Source organism: Aegilops tauschii, chromosome 7 (assembly GCF_002575655.3).
Source record: "Aegilops tauschii subsp. strangulata cultivar AL8/78 chromosome 7, Aet v6.0, whole genome shotgun sequence".
NCBI classification, from domain to species: domain Eukaryota; kingdom Viridiplantae; phylum Streptophyta; class Magnoliopsida; order Poales; family Poaceae; genus Aegilops; species Aegilops tauschii.
The window spans coordinates 525,307,332-525,325,574 of NC_053041.3; the positions used below are offsets into that span (position 1 = coordinate 525,307,332).

An 18,243-nucleotide genomic window follows, 5' to 3' on the forward strand; every position below is an offset into this window, starting at 1 on the left:
GCACAAAAGAGTGGTGGCAGAGGCGCGGTTGTGTAGTCTGAAGAGAAACTGTTGTGTGACACCACTACATAGAGACATCGCGTGTGTCACGTGAGGTACATGAATAGAGGAAAAGAAGCCACGAAAGTGAATCCTCCACAGACACGGATGCGGGCTTCTAGAGGCACGGTCCCGAAGAACACAAAGACAGGAAACTGAAAATGTTGCCTCGTACGTTACCAGACGTGCCTCTCTTGTGCGAATGTGTAAAACACAACAATACAAACACAAACAAACGGCGGTGAATATAAGCCAAACAAAAAACACGCTTCTCCTGAACAATACATATGCGTCCCCTCATGGACGGGCGTCTGGCACCAGAGGCACGTAGAGTCACAGCCAGCATGACGCCTGAGACACACAAATGCACGTACAAGAGACACGAAATTAAAGCGTATATAGGCAGGGAATTGCGGCTTCTCACAGTTGTCGAGGCACGGGTACAAACCACCTGGATGCACAAAAGAGTGGTGGCAAAGGCATGGTTGTGTAGTGTCAAGAGGAACTGCCGTGTGAAACCAGCACGGTACAGACATGGCGTGTGTCACGGATGTACATGCATAGACGGAAAGAAGCCACGGAAGTGAAGCCTGAACAGACACGGATGTTCGAATTCTCGAGGCACGGTCCTAAAGCACACAAATACACGAAACTAAAATGTTGCCTCGTACGTTAGCAGACGTGCCTCTCTTTGCAAACGTGTAAAAGACAACAATACAAACACAAACAAACTGCACTGAATATAAGCCAAACACAAAGCGCGCTTCTCCCAAACAATACATATGCGCCACTTCAACAGGTTCTCTAAATATACATGAACTTGCGCAAACGTCAACAATGAACTTGTAACATGAAAAAACATAAGAAATTATATTCACATAACATGAGACGGTACTCCATAGGTTTGAACTAAAAGTACTCATTAATTATACAAAAAAGAAATGAAAGTCTTCCAGGAGTCCATTCTGCTCAGACCACCGGGACCATTCTACTCAGTTGGAGTTCTGCTCAAAAGCATCAACGGCATCCAGGGTCTGGAAGACAACGAGGATGCATCATGTCCTTCATAGACAGAACTCGGCGGTAGAGCTCGTAGCTGACATACCCATCCTAAAATAAAAAGCGGATGAGAATGAAGATATACGTAAAGGGGGAAAAGTACTATTGTTGCAATAAAACAAAAATATAAAGACGAAATTTTCACTTACAATTGCCGCATATTTCAGGTGTTCAAGGAAAAGCGGCTTCCATTCCCAGTAGTCATGCAGGCCTTGTGGAAAAGACGACTTCATACTCAAGTAAGATTTGTTTATGACTGCTCCTGCCAAATCTGCCATGGAATCCCTTAGATTGCCTCCTTTGATCATGATCTCCTCTTGAAGGTCGATGTGACACTCTCTTGGGATTTTGAGGTAACTGTTTGCGAGAACATCCCTATCGTTCCTGACGTCGACACTAGCGAAAATTATACCTTTGTTCCGAAGGAAATCCTTCAGAGCAGCGCACTCCGTCCTGGCCTTGCACAAGTGATAGACAAGAACATGCTTGCGCATCGCCAGTTGCATAATGGCAACCTTTCTACTACGATCAAAATAATCCTCTCGTGTGTACTCCAGATCAAGACCAACAAACTTGTACTTGTCCCCACGCAGCCATTCCTCATAGTGAGTAAGAATCTCCTCCACCTTGTAGGGCTCGTTGGTGTACAGCACCTCGAGCTTGGTATTACCATCAGCATCTATAAAGAGACGCTCAGTAGTGTTCCTGAAGTCGTCCATGGAACCGAGGCTGAGACGACAATGGAGCTTGACTGTGCTTCTCGTACGAGGCGAGGATGACGGGAGCTACCTGCACTTCTCTGGAGGGAATAAGACGCGATAACCTCCAGTAATAGACCACTACTTAACCTTTGGGGAGAGACGACTCAGTTACCATGCGCCCATTTAATTGCTAAGGAAACGGTGAATGCACGATTGTGCTTCTGCAGCTCGTGAAACCATGCACTTCAAAAGTCACGACTGCCACGCTATAATCGAGGAGCCTCTAGGTTAACTCTAGCACAGTATCTGGCACAATAAATACTAACAATAAATAGCCATAACATCGGTCACCAGCACATCTTTTGACCGAGAGAACAATGCAAAGAGGCAAACGAGATGACCCTGTCGTACAAATACTACACTGGGAGTGAACAAAAATAGAAGCACGGTTCGCCAGAACAAAAGCCACACGCGTGCCTCCACTTTGGTTAAAGACAAACCTCAGTAACATCAACGCACCATGTCTGCGTACCACCAGAAACATTGACAAAACAAAAGCACGTCCATGCTTCTAACATACATATAACCGTGAGCTATCATACATATTCCCGCCTGAAGCCAGCGTACATAAAAACAGTGACTCCCCTGGGTCAACGACTGCCTGAAAAAAATTGCAATACCAAAGTCACGAACCGTGACTCGATTTCAGATGCAAACGTGCCTCTCATTAGGAACCATCATGCCTCCCGTCAATTTGCATCCCCCGACATATCGACCATGCCTCTCCTGTTACAACGACCGTGCATCTAATAATATCATCACCGGTCCTCTCCTAAAGAAACACCCAACCGTATCTGATTAAACATGTGATTAAAAAAACACAAAACCACGAGCATGCTTTTCAGCATGTATAACCGTGCCTCACAAAAAGTATGTGAGGCAGGATAGGCGCGTAGAAGACTCCGCTGGGAAGCAGCACAGCTGTACAACTACAGTGAGAGGCAGCTGGACGAGTCAAACGTCTCGCGTCCCCATAAAACCTCAGAATACACGCACACCATCCACAAACCAGCGTTCATTCCATTTCGCAGGATAAAAAATAAAACAAGAAGCACTCATTACTACTCTTGCTCTCTCAAGACTACTTTATATTTAAATAAGCTCCGACTCCCTCAGCCACATCACAACTCACTTGCCTTCTCCGTCCCCTGCTTCTAGCCTAGGGTTCGTGCTTCTTCCCCGCACACAATCTGATTTCAAACAAGTTATTGTAGAGTTTTTATTGGATCTCTTGATTAATTTCTATGTCGTGCTTCTCTTGTAGATTGCTAGCCGTGGGTGCTTGCCATAAGCTTCCCATCACAACCCATCTGGCTTATCTTTCCGCCTACTTCTAGGGTTCGTGCTTCTTCCTCGGACACAGTCTATTTCAAACAAGTTATTGTAGAGTTTTTATTGGGTCTCTCGATTAACTTCTAAGCCGTGCTTCTCTTGTAGATTTGCTGGCAGTGGGTACTTGCCCTAAGCTTCCCATACCCCAATCTCCGTTCGTCGACGCCCGTTCTTCTTCTCTCGCAGGTAAAAAGCATATGCATAAGCAGCATGCTCCGATCCGTATCTACGTTTTGAAAAAGATATTTAAATTATTACTATTTTATGTTTAGTTTTTTCATTTGATAGTTATTGAAGCATCAGATCCGGTACAACGACTTCATTCTCTAAAGCAATAAAAAAACCATTTGAAAATTTAAGCAAGTGATCTAAACTCTGTCATACTGCTTTTCTGGAAGGACTAGATTAGAAGTTTTCTGGTAAATTTGTAGTTGTTCTCTGCCTTCGTACGAATATTTTTAATATGGCTAACGTTGATGAAGCTAGTCCTTGTCTACCTTCAACATTGAAGCTTGTTTTAAATTGTTATGATATCCTTGTTTCCTTAACATAGTTGTTCTGAATTATTTAGGTATGATTTGCCCTACCTGCCGCCAACCAGGCGGCCCTTGCGAACCACACCCTGAAGTTCTCCAGCACTTTGAGGTTATTCTTGATGAAAATTGCTGGAGCCGCATGGTTAGTAAGCATTACTAACGTATTAGTTGCTTACAACACAGTAGAAATCGTCGTTGTTACTCATACCCCTTTGCACCTACACTAGGTTCCCCTGCTGTCACTTCTTCGCACCTATCATGTGTTTTCATTTTCCATTAGTTTGCCTGCTGCTGAGGAACTCGGATGGATGGGTCTTGCCAGTGTACTTCTCGCCGACGTCGGGCTTGAATGTGCGGTGGGACGGCCACTGGAACTGCCGCAGCCCACGGGTAAAGGCCAGGCAGCCCACCTCGTAAGGTAGGCCGCCGGAGCCCCCCGGTGCCGGGTGGTCCATAGCGGGTCCCGCCTGCTTGTCCGAGTGGCGGCGCGTTTTGCGCCGGCGCTTGGCGGTGGTTCGAGCGTCTTCGTGAGCTCGTTCCCGAAGGACCTGGCGCTGGTTGCGGTGGGTCCGCGGGTCGGACGATGCTATAGAGATGTCATCACAAGCGTCGTCACGACAGGAAGACGCCCGCGATGGCTGGCGAGAAGGAGGAGAGTGCACCGTGGCCGCAGCTCCCCCGGTCCTCCCAGCGCCAGCACGTGGTGGCTCGGTGGAGCGCCGACCCGAGGGCCCCGCTGGTCGTGGATCGTCTTTGTTGGCGACGGCGACAAGGCTCCGGATGGTGGCCCTCCATTCATCAAGCTTCTCTGCAGCAGGAGGGAAGTCAAGGAGCTGTTGCGCGCACGCCAAAGCTTCAGCAGGCGTGGGCGGCGGTGACAGCTGTGTGGATCGCGGCACGCTTCGACTTCTAACTATGTGAGAAGGAGCTCCGTTACGACCCAGCGGCTGCATGCCATTTTCGCCAGCGTTTCGGTGGGCATGCTGAACCCCTTCATCCTGCGGATGACGCACAAGGCTCTTCCCACGGCGGTGCGCAGGGTCACCAGCGTGGTGACGCTGCTCGACGCGCACACCATGGGAAGAGCGCGCACTGGTCGCCGGCGTGGGCGTCTTGGAGGTCGCTGCGCCGCCCGAAGGTGGCACAACGACACCCCTGGAGGGCCCCGCGCCGCCTGCGGGGGGCCCAGCTCCGTCGTTGGATCTGGCGTCGTGCGGTCGGTCGTCCGGTTCGCAAACGACGCCGCTCGCCAGGCTCTGACTACCAGGGCGATGCTGGTGCTCGCGGACCGCGGCCCGGGTCCTGTCTGCGACCGGTCCACTGCCCGCCCGCATCGGCACGGGCCGTTTGGCTCCCAACAAGCCGACCGCCGTGGCCGTCTTCTTCTTAGGAGCCATGGCGACGAAGAACTGCTAGGCTCACTACTAGACCAGATTCTCACAATTGCGCTCCCTACCTGGCGCGCCAAAGATGTCGGTGTGGAACGACACCTATGGGATCACAAGAATCCCTCCTACGGTTGTCGGGGCGCAGGGTTGCAAGAAGAGCAGGGCTAGTAGACAGCACAAGGATCGTTTACCCAGGTTCGGGCTGCGAGGATGCGTAAAACCCTAGTCCTGCTTTGGTGGGTGTATTTCAGAGATTTCTTGATCTCTCGAACTAGCTGTGGTGAGTGCGTGGTTCAAAACAGCCGAATCCCTCTCCAGTATGCCATGGGCCTCCTTTTATAGTCGGAAGGGGCTGCCACAGTGGCACACAGGAGGTGGAAAGGCATACAGTGCCCTGAGCTTATCGCTCGTATTACAGGACAAGACTCATTTAATGCGTAGCTTAGGTGTCCCCTTGCTTTATTGGGGACAGGGGCGAGGCCCGTCCCGTCCGTCGCCGCTCCTCCTCACCTTGACACGCGCCCTGGACAGTGAGGCACATGGTGCCATGTAGGCAGGCAGGCAGCTGAGGTGGCGCAGTGGGGGAGCCTTCACGAAGATCTGCATGCTGCCACGCAGGCGCTCGATGGGTTGGCCTGGGAGCTGCATGTTGCCACGCAGGTGCCTGCCCAGCTGGTTGGGCTGGCAGCTGCATGTGAACGGTGGTGGAAGCTTGGTTGGCGCGGGCCTGGCGGTGGCCCTGCTGGCGTCCTTGGTGAGGGCCTCGCCAGGCCGTGTGGCCTGGCAAGGGTCTTGCCGTGGCGTGCTGTCGTCCCCGGCAAGGGCCCTGCCGGGGGTCTGGTGGCCTTCCTTGGCAAGGATCTTGCCGAGGATCATCGTCTTCTAATCCTCATCTGATCTTGAATATGTCTTCACAAAGATTTGCATGCCACCACGGAGGTGCCTCCCGAGCCCTGGCCCCACGTGGATGATGGCGTTGGGGACCGTGGGCTCCAGGGTGGCTCGCTCTGTTGGTGTGGGGCGAGCTGCCCCGACAAGGGTCTTGCCGGGGCTGCTGAGGCTGCCCCCGCAAGGGTCTTGTCGGGGGAACCTGCTTCGTGCCTCTGCTCTTTGTGGTCTTGTCCTTGGTGTTGCTCTGATCGTCTTGGGCTTCGGTCTTACCTTGGCTCATCTCCCCTGCTATGCTTGGCGTGACCGTGGGCGCGGCTCCAACTGCCCGTGCACAGGTAAAGGGGTACAAAAACGCACCCCTCTTTTTGTACACCGACACCTGCCCATACCTTGATTACTATAGTGCATCTTCAGTTCTAATTAAAATTAGTCAACATATGCCAAAAATCTATAATTCTTATCAAAAATTCATATCCAATTTAAGAAAACTTTTAACATTAATAATACGCGAGTTCAAATTTATACTTACAGGTTGTTATTTGTACTATTTTTTCCAGCATGTACCTTGTAATGTCAGAGGTTTTCTCGCTGAATACATCGACGAGAGGAAGAAAGAAGCAAGAAAATTGCGTAAAGAGCAGGTAGAGCCAGCCCTTCTTACACATGAAGGAAAGTCTTACAATGCTTTGTTTAAGCATAGGGCGAACTACACAAAGTTCTGCGGTGGTGAGTGGAACACCTTTGCGGATGATTATGAACTTCGTGCTGGAGACCGCATAGAATTTGAACTACCAGACGAGGGTCTCAATCTCGAAATACAAACATATCGGGATGACAAAAGACAGCTTCCATTACCCCACGTTGGTAGGTATTTAATATTACAAACTTATCTTCTTTCGCTATATTTTTATATTACAAACTTATCTTCTTTCACTGTAATTTTATATGCATGAATCGAACTGAATAATATTAACCCCGTGTTGGATATAACTTTATCTAACTTTAAAATCCTTTTCTTTTTCTAGCTCTCGACGATCTTTCTTCTGACGATTTCGACCATGTTCACTGCTGTGTCTACTCTAAGGATATTGAGCTTACCTACGACCAGACACGATTCTTTCTACAACGCCTTTTCGGAGATACTTTCATCCGTTGCCGTCCATTTGTCCATGTCTTGACTCCCACTAACACCAAAGACTACGTCATGGTTGGTTACAACTGTCCTTTTTAAAATACCAAACGTATTTTGCTCATATGTAATATAAACAATACTGACGTAATATTGCTTATATGTAAAATTATAAAGAACCTATTTATTCAAACCTAAAACAACAAAACTTCCGTTGTTCTCTTAATATGTTGTTTTATCTGTTTACACACAAACCCGAACATGCCAAGAATTATATTACTTCCAATATGGAATTTCTTAATGTTTGTGCACTCACCGTATTCAGCCATTCTTTTATTTATTGTCCAAGTGACAAATCAATGGTTTTAATTTATATTTAATTTCAATTTTCTTCTAGAAAATTCCGAGGAGCGTTGTCTCAACAATGAAGAGATGGGTGGACATGCCAACCAATGGCAGGGTGACCCTTGAAGCTCATGATGAACCTACCCATGTCATCACTCCTTCGTCGTACTACATCTCCAAAAACGACGACATGATGGTAATAGAAAAGTCTTCTTTCAGAGACTTCATATCAGCTGCATCCTTCGTTGAAAAGAACGTTGTTCTAATCACTTTCATAGAGCGCCATGACCGTTCTGTGTCCATCATCATTCAGCGCATTATGTAGATTCCGTCGGAACCAGCACCTAAAATGGAAGCAAACAGTGTATCTCCTAGAACGTTCAACGCTCGTTTCATGATGATGCCTCCAGGAGCAAAACACTGATTACTATAAGTTTGCTAGTTAGGATAGTAGAGTAATGTAACTATTATGGACCATGTACTTGCTTGAACTATCAGAATGATCTTTTGCAACTTATGTAGCTCTTACGGACACTCAGCTTGCCGTTTCAACCATCGGAATGATCCTTTGCAACAAATGCTGTTTGAACTATCGGAATGATTCATTCGAAAAAATATAGTTCTTATCCTTTGAAAAGTTCACAATTCAAAAAACCAAAAAACAAAAAGATTCATTTTAAAAAATCAAACGAAACAAGAATAAGTTCGTGATTCAAAACCTCTAGCAATGCCATGTTATCAAACTTATTCAAACCATCTAGTGAAACATATCTCAATTAAAAACCAAACAGGACTCCGTTTTCAAGTCCAAACTATATTTACTTCAACTTTTCCTAAGAACACACTTGTGCACCGAATAACATAAAAACCGTGCCTCCCTAACCAAGGAAGATTATTAATTGAAAAACAAGTTTTCACAACAAAGGCACGACCATGCATCTGCTGAGTGTTCTACCGTTTACACGACTACTTTCACAGCCAAAGATGAAATACGCACATATGGATCACGCAGGCAGCACACAACGAATAAAAAATTCAATGAACAAGACAAGTGAAAATCTTAAAAAAAAGATAAAACAAACCCTGTTTCCAAAATTCTACGCCTGGAACCGCCGCGTGACTAGCATCTGCTTGTTGGAAATATGCCCTAGAGGCAATAATAAAATGGTTATTATTATATTTCCTTGTTCATGATAATTGTCTATTGTTCATGCTATAATTGTGTTATCCGGAAATCGTAATACATGTGTGAACACATAGACCATAACATGTCCCTAGTGAGCCTCTAGTTGACTAGCTCGTTGATCAATAGATGGTTACGGTTTCCTGACCATGGACATTGGATGTCATTGATAACGGGATCACATCATTAGGAGAATGATGTGATGGACAAGACCCAATCCTAGGCATAGCACTAGATCGTGTAGTTCGTTTGCTGAAGCTTTTCTAATGTCAAGTATCATTTCCTTAGACCATGAGATCGTGCAACTCCCGGACACCATAGGAATGCTTTCGGTGTACCAAACGTCACAACGTAACTGGGTGGCTATAAAGGTGCGCTACAGGTATCTCCAAAAGTGTCTGTTGGGTTGGCACGGATCGAGGCTGGGATTTGTCACTCCGTATGACGGAGAGGTATCTCTGGGCCCACTCGGCATTGCATCATCATAATGAGCTCAATGTGACTAAGTAGTTAGTCACGGGATCATGCATTACGGAACGAGTAAAGTGACTTGCCAGTAACGAGATTGAACGAGGTATTGGGATACCGACGATCGAATCTCCGGCAAGTAACGTACCGATTGACAAAGGGAATTGTATACGGGATTGATTGAATCCTCGACATCGTGATTCATCCGATGAGATTATCGAGGAGCATGTGGGAGCCAACATGGGTATCCAGATCCCGCTGTTGGTTATTGACCGGAGAGTTGTCTCGGTCATGTCTACGTGTCTCCCGAACCCGTAGGGTCTACACACTTAAGGTTCGGTGACGCTAGAGTTGTAGAGATATTAGTATGCGGTTAACCGAAAGTTGTTCGGAGTCCCGGATGAGATCCCAGACGTCACGACGAGTTCCGGAATGGTCCGAAGGTAAAGATTTATATATAGGAAGTCCAGTTTCGGCCACCGGGAGAGTTTCGGAGGTCACCGGTATTGTACCGGGACCACCGGAAGGGTCCCGGGGTCCACCGGGTGGGGCCACCTATCCCGGAGGGCCCCATGGGCTGAAGTGGCATGGGAACCAGCCCCTGGTTGGCTGGTGTGCCCCACCCAAGGGCCCAAGGCGCCTAGGGTTGGAAACCCTAGGGGGCCGTTGCCCCCCGAGGGGGCATGCGCCCCCTGGTTGGAAACCCTAAGGGGGCCGTTGCTCCTCGAGGGGCCGCCGCCCCGGGGGCCGCCGCCCCCCTCTAGATGGGATCTCCAAGGGGGGCATGCGCCCCCCTAGCCCCTATATATAGTGGAGGGGAGGGAGGGCATCCGCACCCTAAGCCCTGGCGCCTCCCTCTCCCTCCCGTGACACCTCTTCCTCCTCGAGTAGCGCTTGGCGAAGCCCTACTGGAATCCCGCTGCTTCCACCACCACGCCGTCGTGCTGCTGGATCTCCATCAACTTCTCCTTCCCCCTTGCTGGATCAAGAAGGAGGAGACGTCTCCGCTCCGTACGTGTGTTGAACGCGGAGGTGCCGTCCGTTCGGCGCTAGGATCATCGGTGATTTGGATCACGACGAGTACGACTCCATCAACCCCGTTCTCTTGAACGCTTCCGCTCGCGATCTACAAGGGTATGTAGATGCACTCCTCTCTCTCTCATTGCTAGATGACTCCATAGATTGATCTTGGTGATGCGTAGAAAATTTTAAATTTCTGTTACGATCCCCAACAGTGGCATCATGAGCTAGGTATATGCATAGTTTCTATGCACGAGTAGAACACAAGTTGTTGTGGGCGTTGATTTTGTCAATTTACTTGCCGTTACTAGTCTTATCTTGATTCGGCGGCATCGTGGGATGAAGCGGCCCGGACCGACCTTACACGTACGCTTACGTGAGACAGGTTCCACCGACTGACATGCACTAGTTGCATAAGGTGGCTAGCGGGTGTCTGTCTCTCCCACTTTAGTCGGATCGGATTCGATGAAAAGGGTCCTTATGAAGGGTAAATAGAAATTGGCATATCACGTTGTGGTTTTGGCGTAGGTAAGAAACGTTCTTGCTAGAAACCTATAGCAGCCACGTCAAAAATTTGCAACAACAATTAGAGGACGTCTAACTTGTTTTTGCAGCATGTGTCATGTGATGTGATATGGCCAGAAGAATGTGATGAATGATATATGTGATGTATGAGATTGATCATGTTCTTGTAATAGGAATCACGAGTTGCATGTCGATGAGTATGACAACCGGCAGGAGCCATAGGAGTTGTGTTAATTTATTTATGACCTGTGTGTCAACTGAAACGTCATGTAATTACTTTGTTTTATTGCTAACCGTTAGCCATAGTAGTAGAAGTAATAGTTGGTGTGACAACTTCATGAAGACACGATGATGGAGATCATGGTGTCATGCCGGTGACAATGATGAACATGGCGCCCCGAAGATGGAGACCAAAAGGAGCAAAATGATATTGGCCATATCATGTCACTATTTGATTGCATGTGATGTTTATCATGTTTTTACATCTTATTTGCTTAGAACGACGGTAGCATAAATAAGATGATCCCTCACTAAAATTTCAAGAAAGTGTTCCCCCTAACTGTGCACCATTGCGAAGGTTCGTTGTTCCGAAGCACCACATGATGATCGGGTGTGATAGGTTCTAACGTTCGCATACAACGGGTGTAAGCCAGATTTACACACGCAATCCACTTAGGTTGACTTGACGAGCCTAGCATGTACAGACATGGCCTCGGAACACAAGAGACCGAAAGGTCAAACATGAGTCGTATAGCAGATACAATCAACATGAAGATGTTCACCGATGATGACTAGTCCGTCTCACTTGATGATCGGACACGGCCTAGTTGACTCGGATCATGTATCACTTAGATCATTAGAGGGATGTCTGTCTGAGTGGGAGTTCATTAATAATTTGATTAGATGAACTTAATTATCATGAACTTAGTCTAAAATCTTTACAATATGTCTTGTAGATCAAATGGCCCACGCTAATGTCAACCTCAACTTCAACGCGTTCCTAGAGAAAACCAAGCTGAAAGACGATGGTAGCAACTATACGGACTGGGTCTGGAACTTGAGGATCATCCTCATAGCTGCCAAGAAAGCATATGTCCTTGAAGCACCGCTAGGTGAAGCACCCGTCCCAGCAAACCAAGACGTTATGAACGCCTGGCAAACACGTGTTGATGATTACTCCCTAGTTCAGTGCGGCATGCTTTATAGCTTAGAACCGGGGCTCCAAAAGCGTTTCGAGCAGCACGGAGCATATGAGATGTTCCAAGAGCTGAAAATGGTTTTCCAAGCTCATGCCCGGGTCGAGATGATATGAAGTCTCCGACAAGTTCTACAGTTGTAAGATGGAGGAGAATAGTTCCGTCAGCGAACACATACTCAAAATGTCTGGGTTGCACAACCGCTTGTCTCAGCTGGGAGTTAGTCCCGGATGACGCGGTCGTTGACAGAATCCTTCAGTCGCTCCCACCTAGCTACAAGAGCTTTGTGATGAACTTCAATATGCAGGGGATGGAAAAGACCATTCCTGAGGTATATTCAATGCAGAAATCAGCGGAGGTGGAGATCAAAAGGGAACATCAAGTGTTGATGGTGAATAAAACCACTAAGTTCAAGAAAGGCAAGGGTAAGAAGAACTTCAAGAAAGACGGCAAGGGAGCTGCCGCGCCCGGTAAGCAAGCTGCCGAAAAGAAGACAAAGAATGGACCAAAGCCTGAGACTGAGTGTTTTTATTGCAAGGGAAACGGTCACTGGAAGCGGAACTGCCCCAAGTACTTAGCGGATAAGAAGGCCGGCAATACAAAAGGTATATGTGATATACATGTTATTGATGTGTACCTAACCAGCGCTCGAAGTAGCTCCTGGGTATTTGATACACTGTGCGGTTGCTCATATTTGTAACTCAAAGCAGGAGCTGCAGAATAAGCAGAGACTGGCGAAGGACGAGGTGACGATGCAGGTCGGGAATGGTACCAAGGTCGATGTGAACGCCGTCGGCACGCTACCTCTACATTTACCTACGGGATTAGTTTTAAACCTCAATAATTGTTATTTAGTGCCTGCTTTGAGCATGAACATTGTATCTGGATCTCGTTTGATGCGAGATGGCTACTCATTTAAATCAGAGAATAATGGTTGTTCTATTTATATGAGAGATATGTTTTGTGGTCATGCCCCGCTGGTCAATGGTTTATTCTTAATGAATCTCGAACGTGATGTTACACATATTCATAGTGTGAATGCCAAGAAATGTAAGGTTGATAATGATAGTCCCACATACTTGTGGCACTGCCGCCTTGGTCACATTGGTGTCAAACGTATGAAGAAACTCCATGCAGATGGACTTTTGGAGTCTCTTGATTATGAATCATTTGACACGTGCGAACCATGCCTCATGGGCAAAATGACCAAGACGCCGTTCTCCGGAACAATGGAGCGAGCAACCAACTTATTGGAAATCATACATACTGATGTGTGCGGTCCCATGAGCATTGAGGCTCGCGGTGGCTATCATTATGTTCTCACCCTCACTGATGACTTGAGTAGATGTGGGTATGTCTACTTAATGAAACACAAGTCTAAGACCTTTGAAAAGTTCAAGGAATTTCAGAGTGAGCTTGAGAATCAACGTGACAGGAAAATAAAGTTCTTACGATCAGATCGTGGAGGGGAATATTTGAGTCACGAATTTGGCACACACTTAAGGAAATGTGGAATTGTTTCACACCTCACGCCGCCTGGAATACCTCAGCGTAATGGTGTGTCCGAACGTCGTAATCGCACTCTATTGTATATGGTGCGATCTATGATGTCTCTTACCGATCTGCCGCTATCATTCTGGGGTTATGCTTTAGAGACTGCCGCATTCACTTTAAATAGGGCTCCGTCGAAATTCGTTGAGACAACACCGTATGAATTATGGTTTGGAAAGAAACCTAAGCTGTCGTTTCTTAAAGTTTGGGGATGCGATGCTTATGTCAAGAAACTTCAACCTGAAAAGTTCGAACCCAAGTCGAAAAAATGCGTCTTCATAGGATACCCTAAGGAAACCATTGGGTATACCTTCTACCTCAGATCCGAAGGCAAGATCTTCGTTGCCAAGAACGGGTCCTTTCTGGAGAAAGAGTTTCTCTCGAAAGAAGTAAGTGGGAGGAAAGTGGAACTTGATGAGATGACCCCTCTCGAACCAGAAAGTAGCGCAGCACAAGAAAATGTTTCTGTGGTGCCTGCACCGACTAGAGAGGAAGTTAATGATGACGATCTTGATCAAGTTACCACTGAACTTCGTAGGTCCACAAGGACACGTTCCGCACCAGAGTGGTACGGCAACCCTGTCATGGAAATCATGTTGTTGGACAACGGTGAACCTTCGAACTATGAAGAAGCAATGGCGGGCCCAGATTCCAACAAATGGCTTGAAGCCATGCAATCCGAGATAGGATCCATGTATGAAAACAAAGTATGGACTTTGACAGACTTGCCCGATGATCGGCGAGCGATAGAAAATAAATGGATCTTTAAGAAGAAGACGGATGCGGATGGAAATGTTACCATCTATAAAGCTCGACTTGTCGCTAAGGGTTATCGACAAGTTCAAGGAGTTGACTACGATGAGACCTTCTCACCCGTAGCGAAGCTGAAGTCCGTTCGAATCATGTTAGCAATTGCCGCATTCTACGATTATGAAATATGGCGAATGGACGTCAAAATGGCATTCCTTAATGGCTTCCTTAAGGAAGATTTGTATATGATGCAGCCGGAAGATTTTGTCGGTCCTAAGAATGCTGACAAGGTATGCAAGCTCCAGCGCTCAATCTATGGGCTGGTGCAGGCATCTCGGAGTTGGAACATTCGCTTTGACGAGATGATCAAAGCGTTTGGGTTTACACAGACTTATGGAGAAGCCTGTGTTTACAAGAAAGTGAGTGGGAGCTCTGTAGCATTTCTCATATTATATGTGGATGACATACTATTAATGGGAAATGATATAGAATTCTTGGAAAGCATAAAGGCTACTTGAATAAGTGTTTTTCAATGAAGGAGCTTGGAGAAGCTGCTTACATTTTAGGCATCAAGATCTATAGAGATAGATCGAGACGCCTCATAGGTCTTTCACAAAGCACATACCTTGATAAGATATTGAAGAAGTTCAATATGGATCAGTCCAAGAAGGGGTTCTTGCCTGTATTGCAAGGTGTGAGATTGAGCACGGCTCAATGCCCGACCACGGCAGAATATAAAGAAAAGATGAGTGTCATCCCCTATGCCTCGGCCATAGGGTCTATTATGTATGCCATGCTGTGTACCAGACCTGATGTAAACCTTGCCGTAAGTTTTGTAGGAAGGTACCAAAGTAATCCCGGCATGGAACACTGGACAGCGGTCAAGAACATCCTGAAGTACCTGAAAAGGACCAAGGATATGTTTCTCGTTTATGGAGGTGACGAAGAGCTCGTCGTAAAGGGTTACGTCGATGCTAGCTTCGACACAGATCTGGATGACTCTAAGTCTCAAACCGGATACGTGTATATTTTGAATGGTGGGGCAGTCAGCTGGTGCAGTTGCAAGCAAAGCGTCGTGGCGGGATCTACATGTGAAGCGGAGTACACGGCAGCCTCGGAGGCTGCACATGAAGCAATCTAGATGAAGGAGTTCATTTCTGACCTAGGAGTTATTCCCAATGCATCGGGGCCGATGACTCTCTTCTGTGACAACCATGGAGCTATTGCCCTTGCCAAGGAGCCCAGGTTTCACAAGAAGACCAGGCACATCAAGCGTCGCTTCAACTCCATTCGTGAAAATGTTTAAAATGGAGACATAGATATTTGTAAAGTGCATACGGATTTGAATGTCGCAGATCCGTTGACAAAGCCTCTTCCACGGGCGAAACATGATCAACACCAGAACTCTATGGGTGTACGATTCATCACAATGTAACTAGATTATTGACTCTAGTGCAAGTGGGAGACTGTTGGAAATATGCCCTAAAGGCAATAATAAAATGGTTATTATTATATTTCTTTGTTCATGATAATTGTCTATTGTTCATGCTATAATTGTGTTATCCGGAAATCGTAATACATGTGTGAACACATAGACCATAACATGTCCCTAGTGACCCTCTAGTTGACTAGCTCGTTGATCAATTGATGGTTACGGTTTCCTGACCATGGACATTGGATGTCATTGATAACGGGATCACATCATTAGGAGAATGATGTGATGGACAAGACCCAATCCTAAGCATAGCACAAGATCGTGTAGTTTGTTTGCTGAAGCTTTTCTAATGTCAAGTATCATTTCCTTAGACCATGAGATCGTGCAACTCCCGGACACCATAGGAATGCTTTGGGTGTACCAAACGTCACAACATAACTGGGTGGCTATAAAGGTGCACTACAGGTATCTCCGAAAGTGTCTGTTGGGTTGGCACGGATCGAGACTGGGATTTGTCACTCCGTATGATAGAGAGGTATCTCTGGGCCCACTCGGTATTGCATCATCATAATGAGCTCAATGTGACTAAGTAGTTAGTCATGGGATCATGCATTACGGAACGATTAAACTGACTTGCCGGTAACGAGATTGAACGAGGTATTGGGATACCGACGATCGAATCTCGGGCAAGTAACGTACCGACTGACAAAGGGAATTGTATACGGGATTGATTGAATCCTCGACATCGTGGTTCATCCGATGAGATTATCGTGGAGCATGTGGGAGCCAACATGGGTATCCAGATCCCGCTGTTGGTTATTGACCGTAGAGCTGTCTCGGTCATGTCTACGTGTCTCCCGAACCCGAAGGGTCTACACACTTAAGGTTCGGTGACGCTAGAGTTGTAGAGATATTAGTATGCGGTTAACCGAAAGTTGTTCAGAGTCCCGGATGAGATCCTGGACGTCACAAGGAGTTCCGGAATGGTCTGGAGTAAGATTTATATATAGGAAGTCCAGTTTCGGCAATCGGGAGAGTTTCGGGGGTCACCGGTATTGTACCGGGACCACCGGAAGGGTCCCGGGGGTCCATCGGGTGGGGCCACCTATCCCGGAGGGCCCCATGGGCTGAAGTGGCATGGGAACCAGCCCCTGGTGTGCTGGTGTGCCCCACCCAAGGGCCCAAGGCGCCTAGGGTTGGAAACCCTTGGGGGCCATTGCCCCCCGAGGGGGCATGCGCCCCCTGGTTGGAAAGCCTAGGGGGGCCGTTGCCCCCCGAGGGGCCGCCCCCCTTCTAGATGGGATCTCCAAGGTGGGCATGCGCCCCCCTAGCCCCTATATATTGTGGAGGGGAGGGAGGGCAGCCGCACCCTAAGCCCTGGCGCCTCCCTCTCCCTCCCGTGACACCTCTTCCTCCTCGAGTAGCGCTTGGCGAAGCCCTGCTGGAATCCCGCTGCTTCCACCACCACGCTGTCATGCTACTGGATCTCCATCAACTTCTCCTTCCCCCTTGCTGGATCAAGAAGGAGGAGACGTCTCCGCTCCGTACGTGTGTTGAGCGCGGAGGTGCCGTCCGTTCGGCGCTAGGATCATCGGTGATTTGGATCACGACGAGTACGACTCCATCAACCCCGTTCTCTTGAACGCTTCCGCTCGCGATCTACAAGGGTATGTAGATGCACTCCTCTATCTCTCTCATTGCTCGATGACTCCATAGATTGATCTTGGTGATGCGTAGAAAATTTTAAATTTCTGTTACGATCCCCAACACTGCTCTTTGGCGGTTTCCTTTTTTGCACGACAAAAGAACCCTTTCACTTTTCAGAATCCATTTCATCCTCTTCCTCGAAAGTTTCTCGCCAGCCGCAGTTCACTACCGCACACCTCCAGCTATGGACGACGGGAAACTAACAACACTCACCGAACACATAACTACCCACGGTACAACCGTGCTCGAGGTGGTGTACACCAACGACCCAAGGACCGTGGAGCGGATCATCAAAAAGTACGAAGAATGGCTAAAGGAGGAGAAGAACAAGTTCGTCGGCCTCGACCTCGAGTACACACGTAAGAGCAGTTACATACGACAAGGGATCACCGTCGTCCAACTTGCCATGCGCTATCATGTCCTTGTATACCACTACTGCAGATCCGAGTGCTCCCAGGCGTTAGTTGACTTCCTGCAACAGAAAGCGGTAACTTTCACTAGCGTCGACACCAGGAACGACAAGACCATGCTTGCCCGTGCATGGATCAAAATTCCAGACGAGCACCACGTCGACATCCAGAGGCTATTCTGCATCAAGGGTGGTGGAGAAAGGGACTCCATGGCTGAGCTTGCAGCGGCCATCATCGACCCCTCATACAAGAACATGAAGAAATCATTCCCAAAGGAGAAGCACTAGTTCTGGGAGTGGAAGCCACTTTCCCCGATACACCTTGAGTACGCGACAAAGGACGGGTATGTTAGCTACGAGTTGTACTGTAGAATCCTAATCATCAAGAACGGACTACGTCACCTCCACCAACAACCAATGAAAGAAAGACTCTGCCCACGTAAGAGCAATGACGAGGGATCTTCTGGTGGCTGGAAGCGCCGGGAGGGAAACAGTGGTTGGTAAATTGCGAGAAAATGG

The 18,243-nt window shown here is 47.7% G+C and overlaps 2 protein-coding genes across 2 annotated transcripts; one reads left to right on the forward strand and one right to left on the reverse strand.

Moving 5' to 3' along the window:
• Window positions 1-1,056: 1,056 nt before the first annotated feature.
• Window positions 1,057-1,817, reverse strand: LOC141027338 (uncharacterized). Its single transcript, XM_073504339.1, has 2 exons — window positions 1,248-1,817; window positions 1,057-1,149 (listed from the first exon to the last, which is right to left on the reverse strand). Exons 1-2 carry the CDS (start codon window positions 1,815-1,817, stop codon window positions 1,057-1,059), a joined length of 663 nt encoding a protein of 220 aa, XP_073360440.1.
• Window positions 1,818-17,499: 15,682 nt separating this feature from the next.
• LOC141027339 (uncharacterized) lies at window positions 17,500-18,012 on the forward strand. The gene has a single exon (XM_073504340.1). It carries the CDS (start codon window positions 17,500-17,502, stop codon window positions 18,010-18,012), a length of 513 nt encoding a protein of 170 aa, XP_073360441.1.
• Window positions 18,013-18,243: the final 231 nt, after the last annotated feature.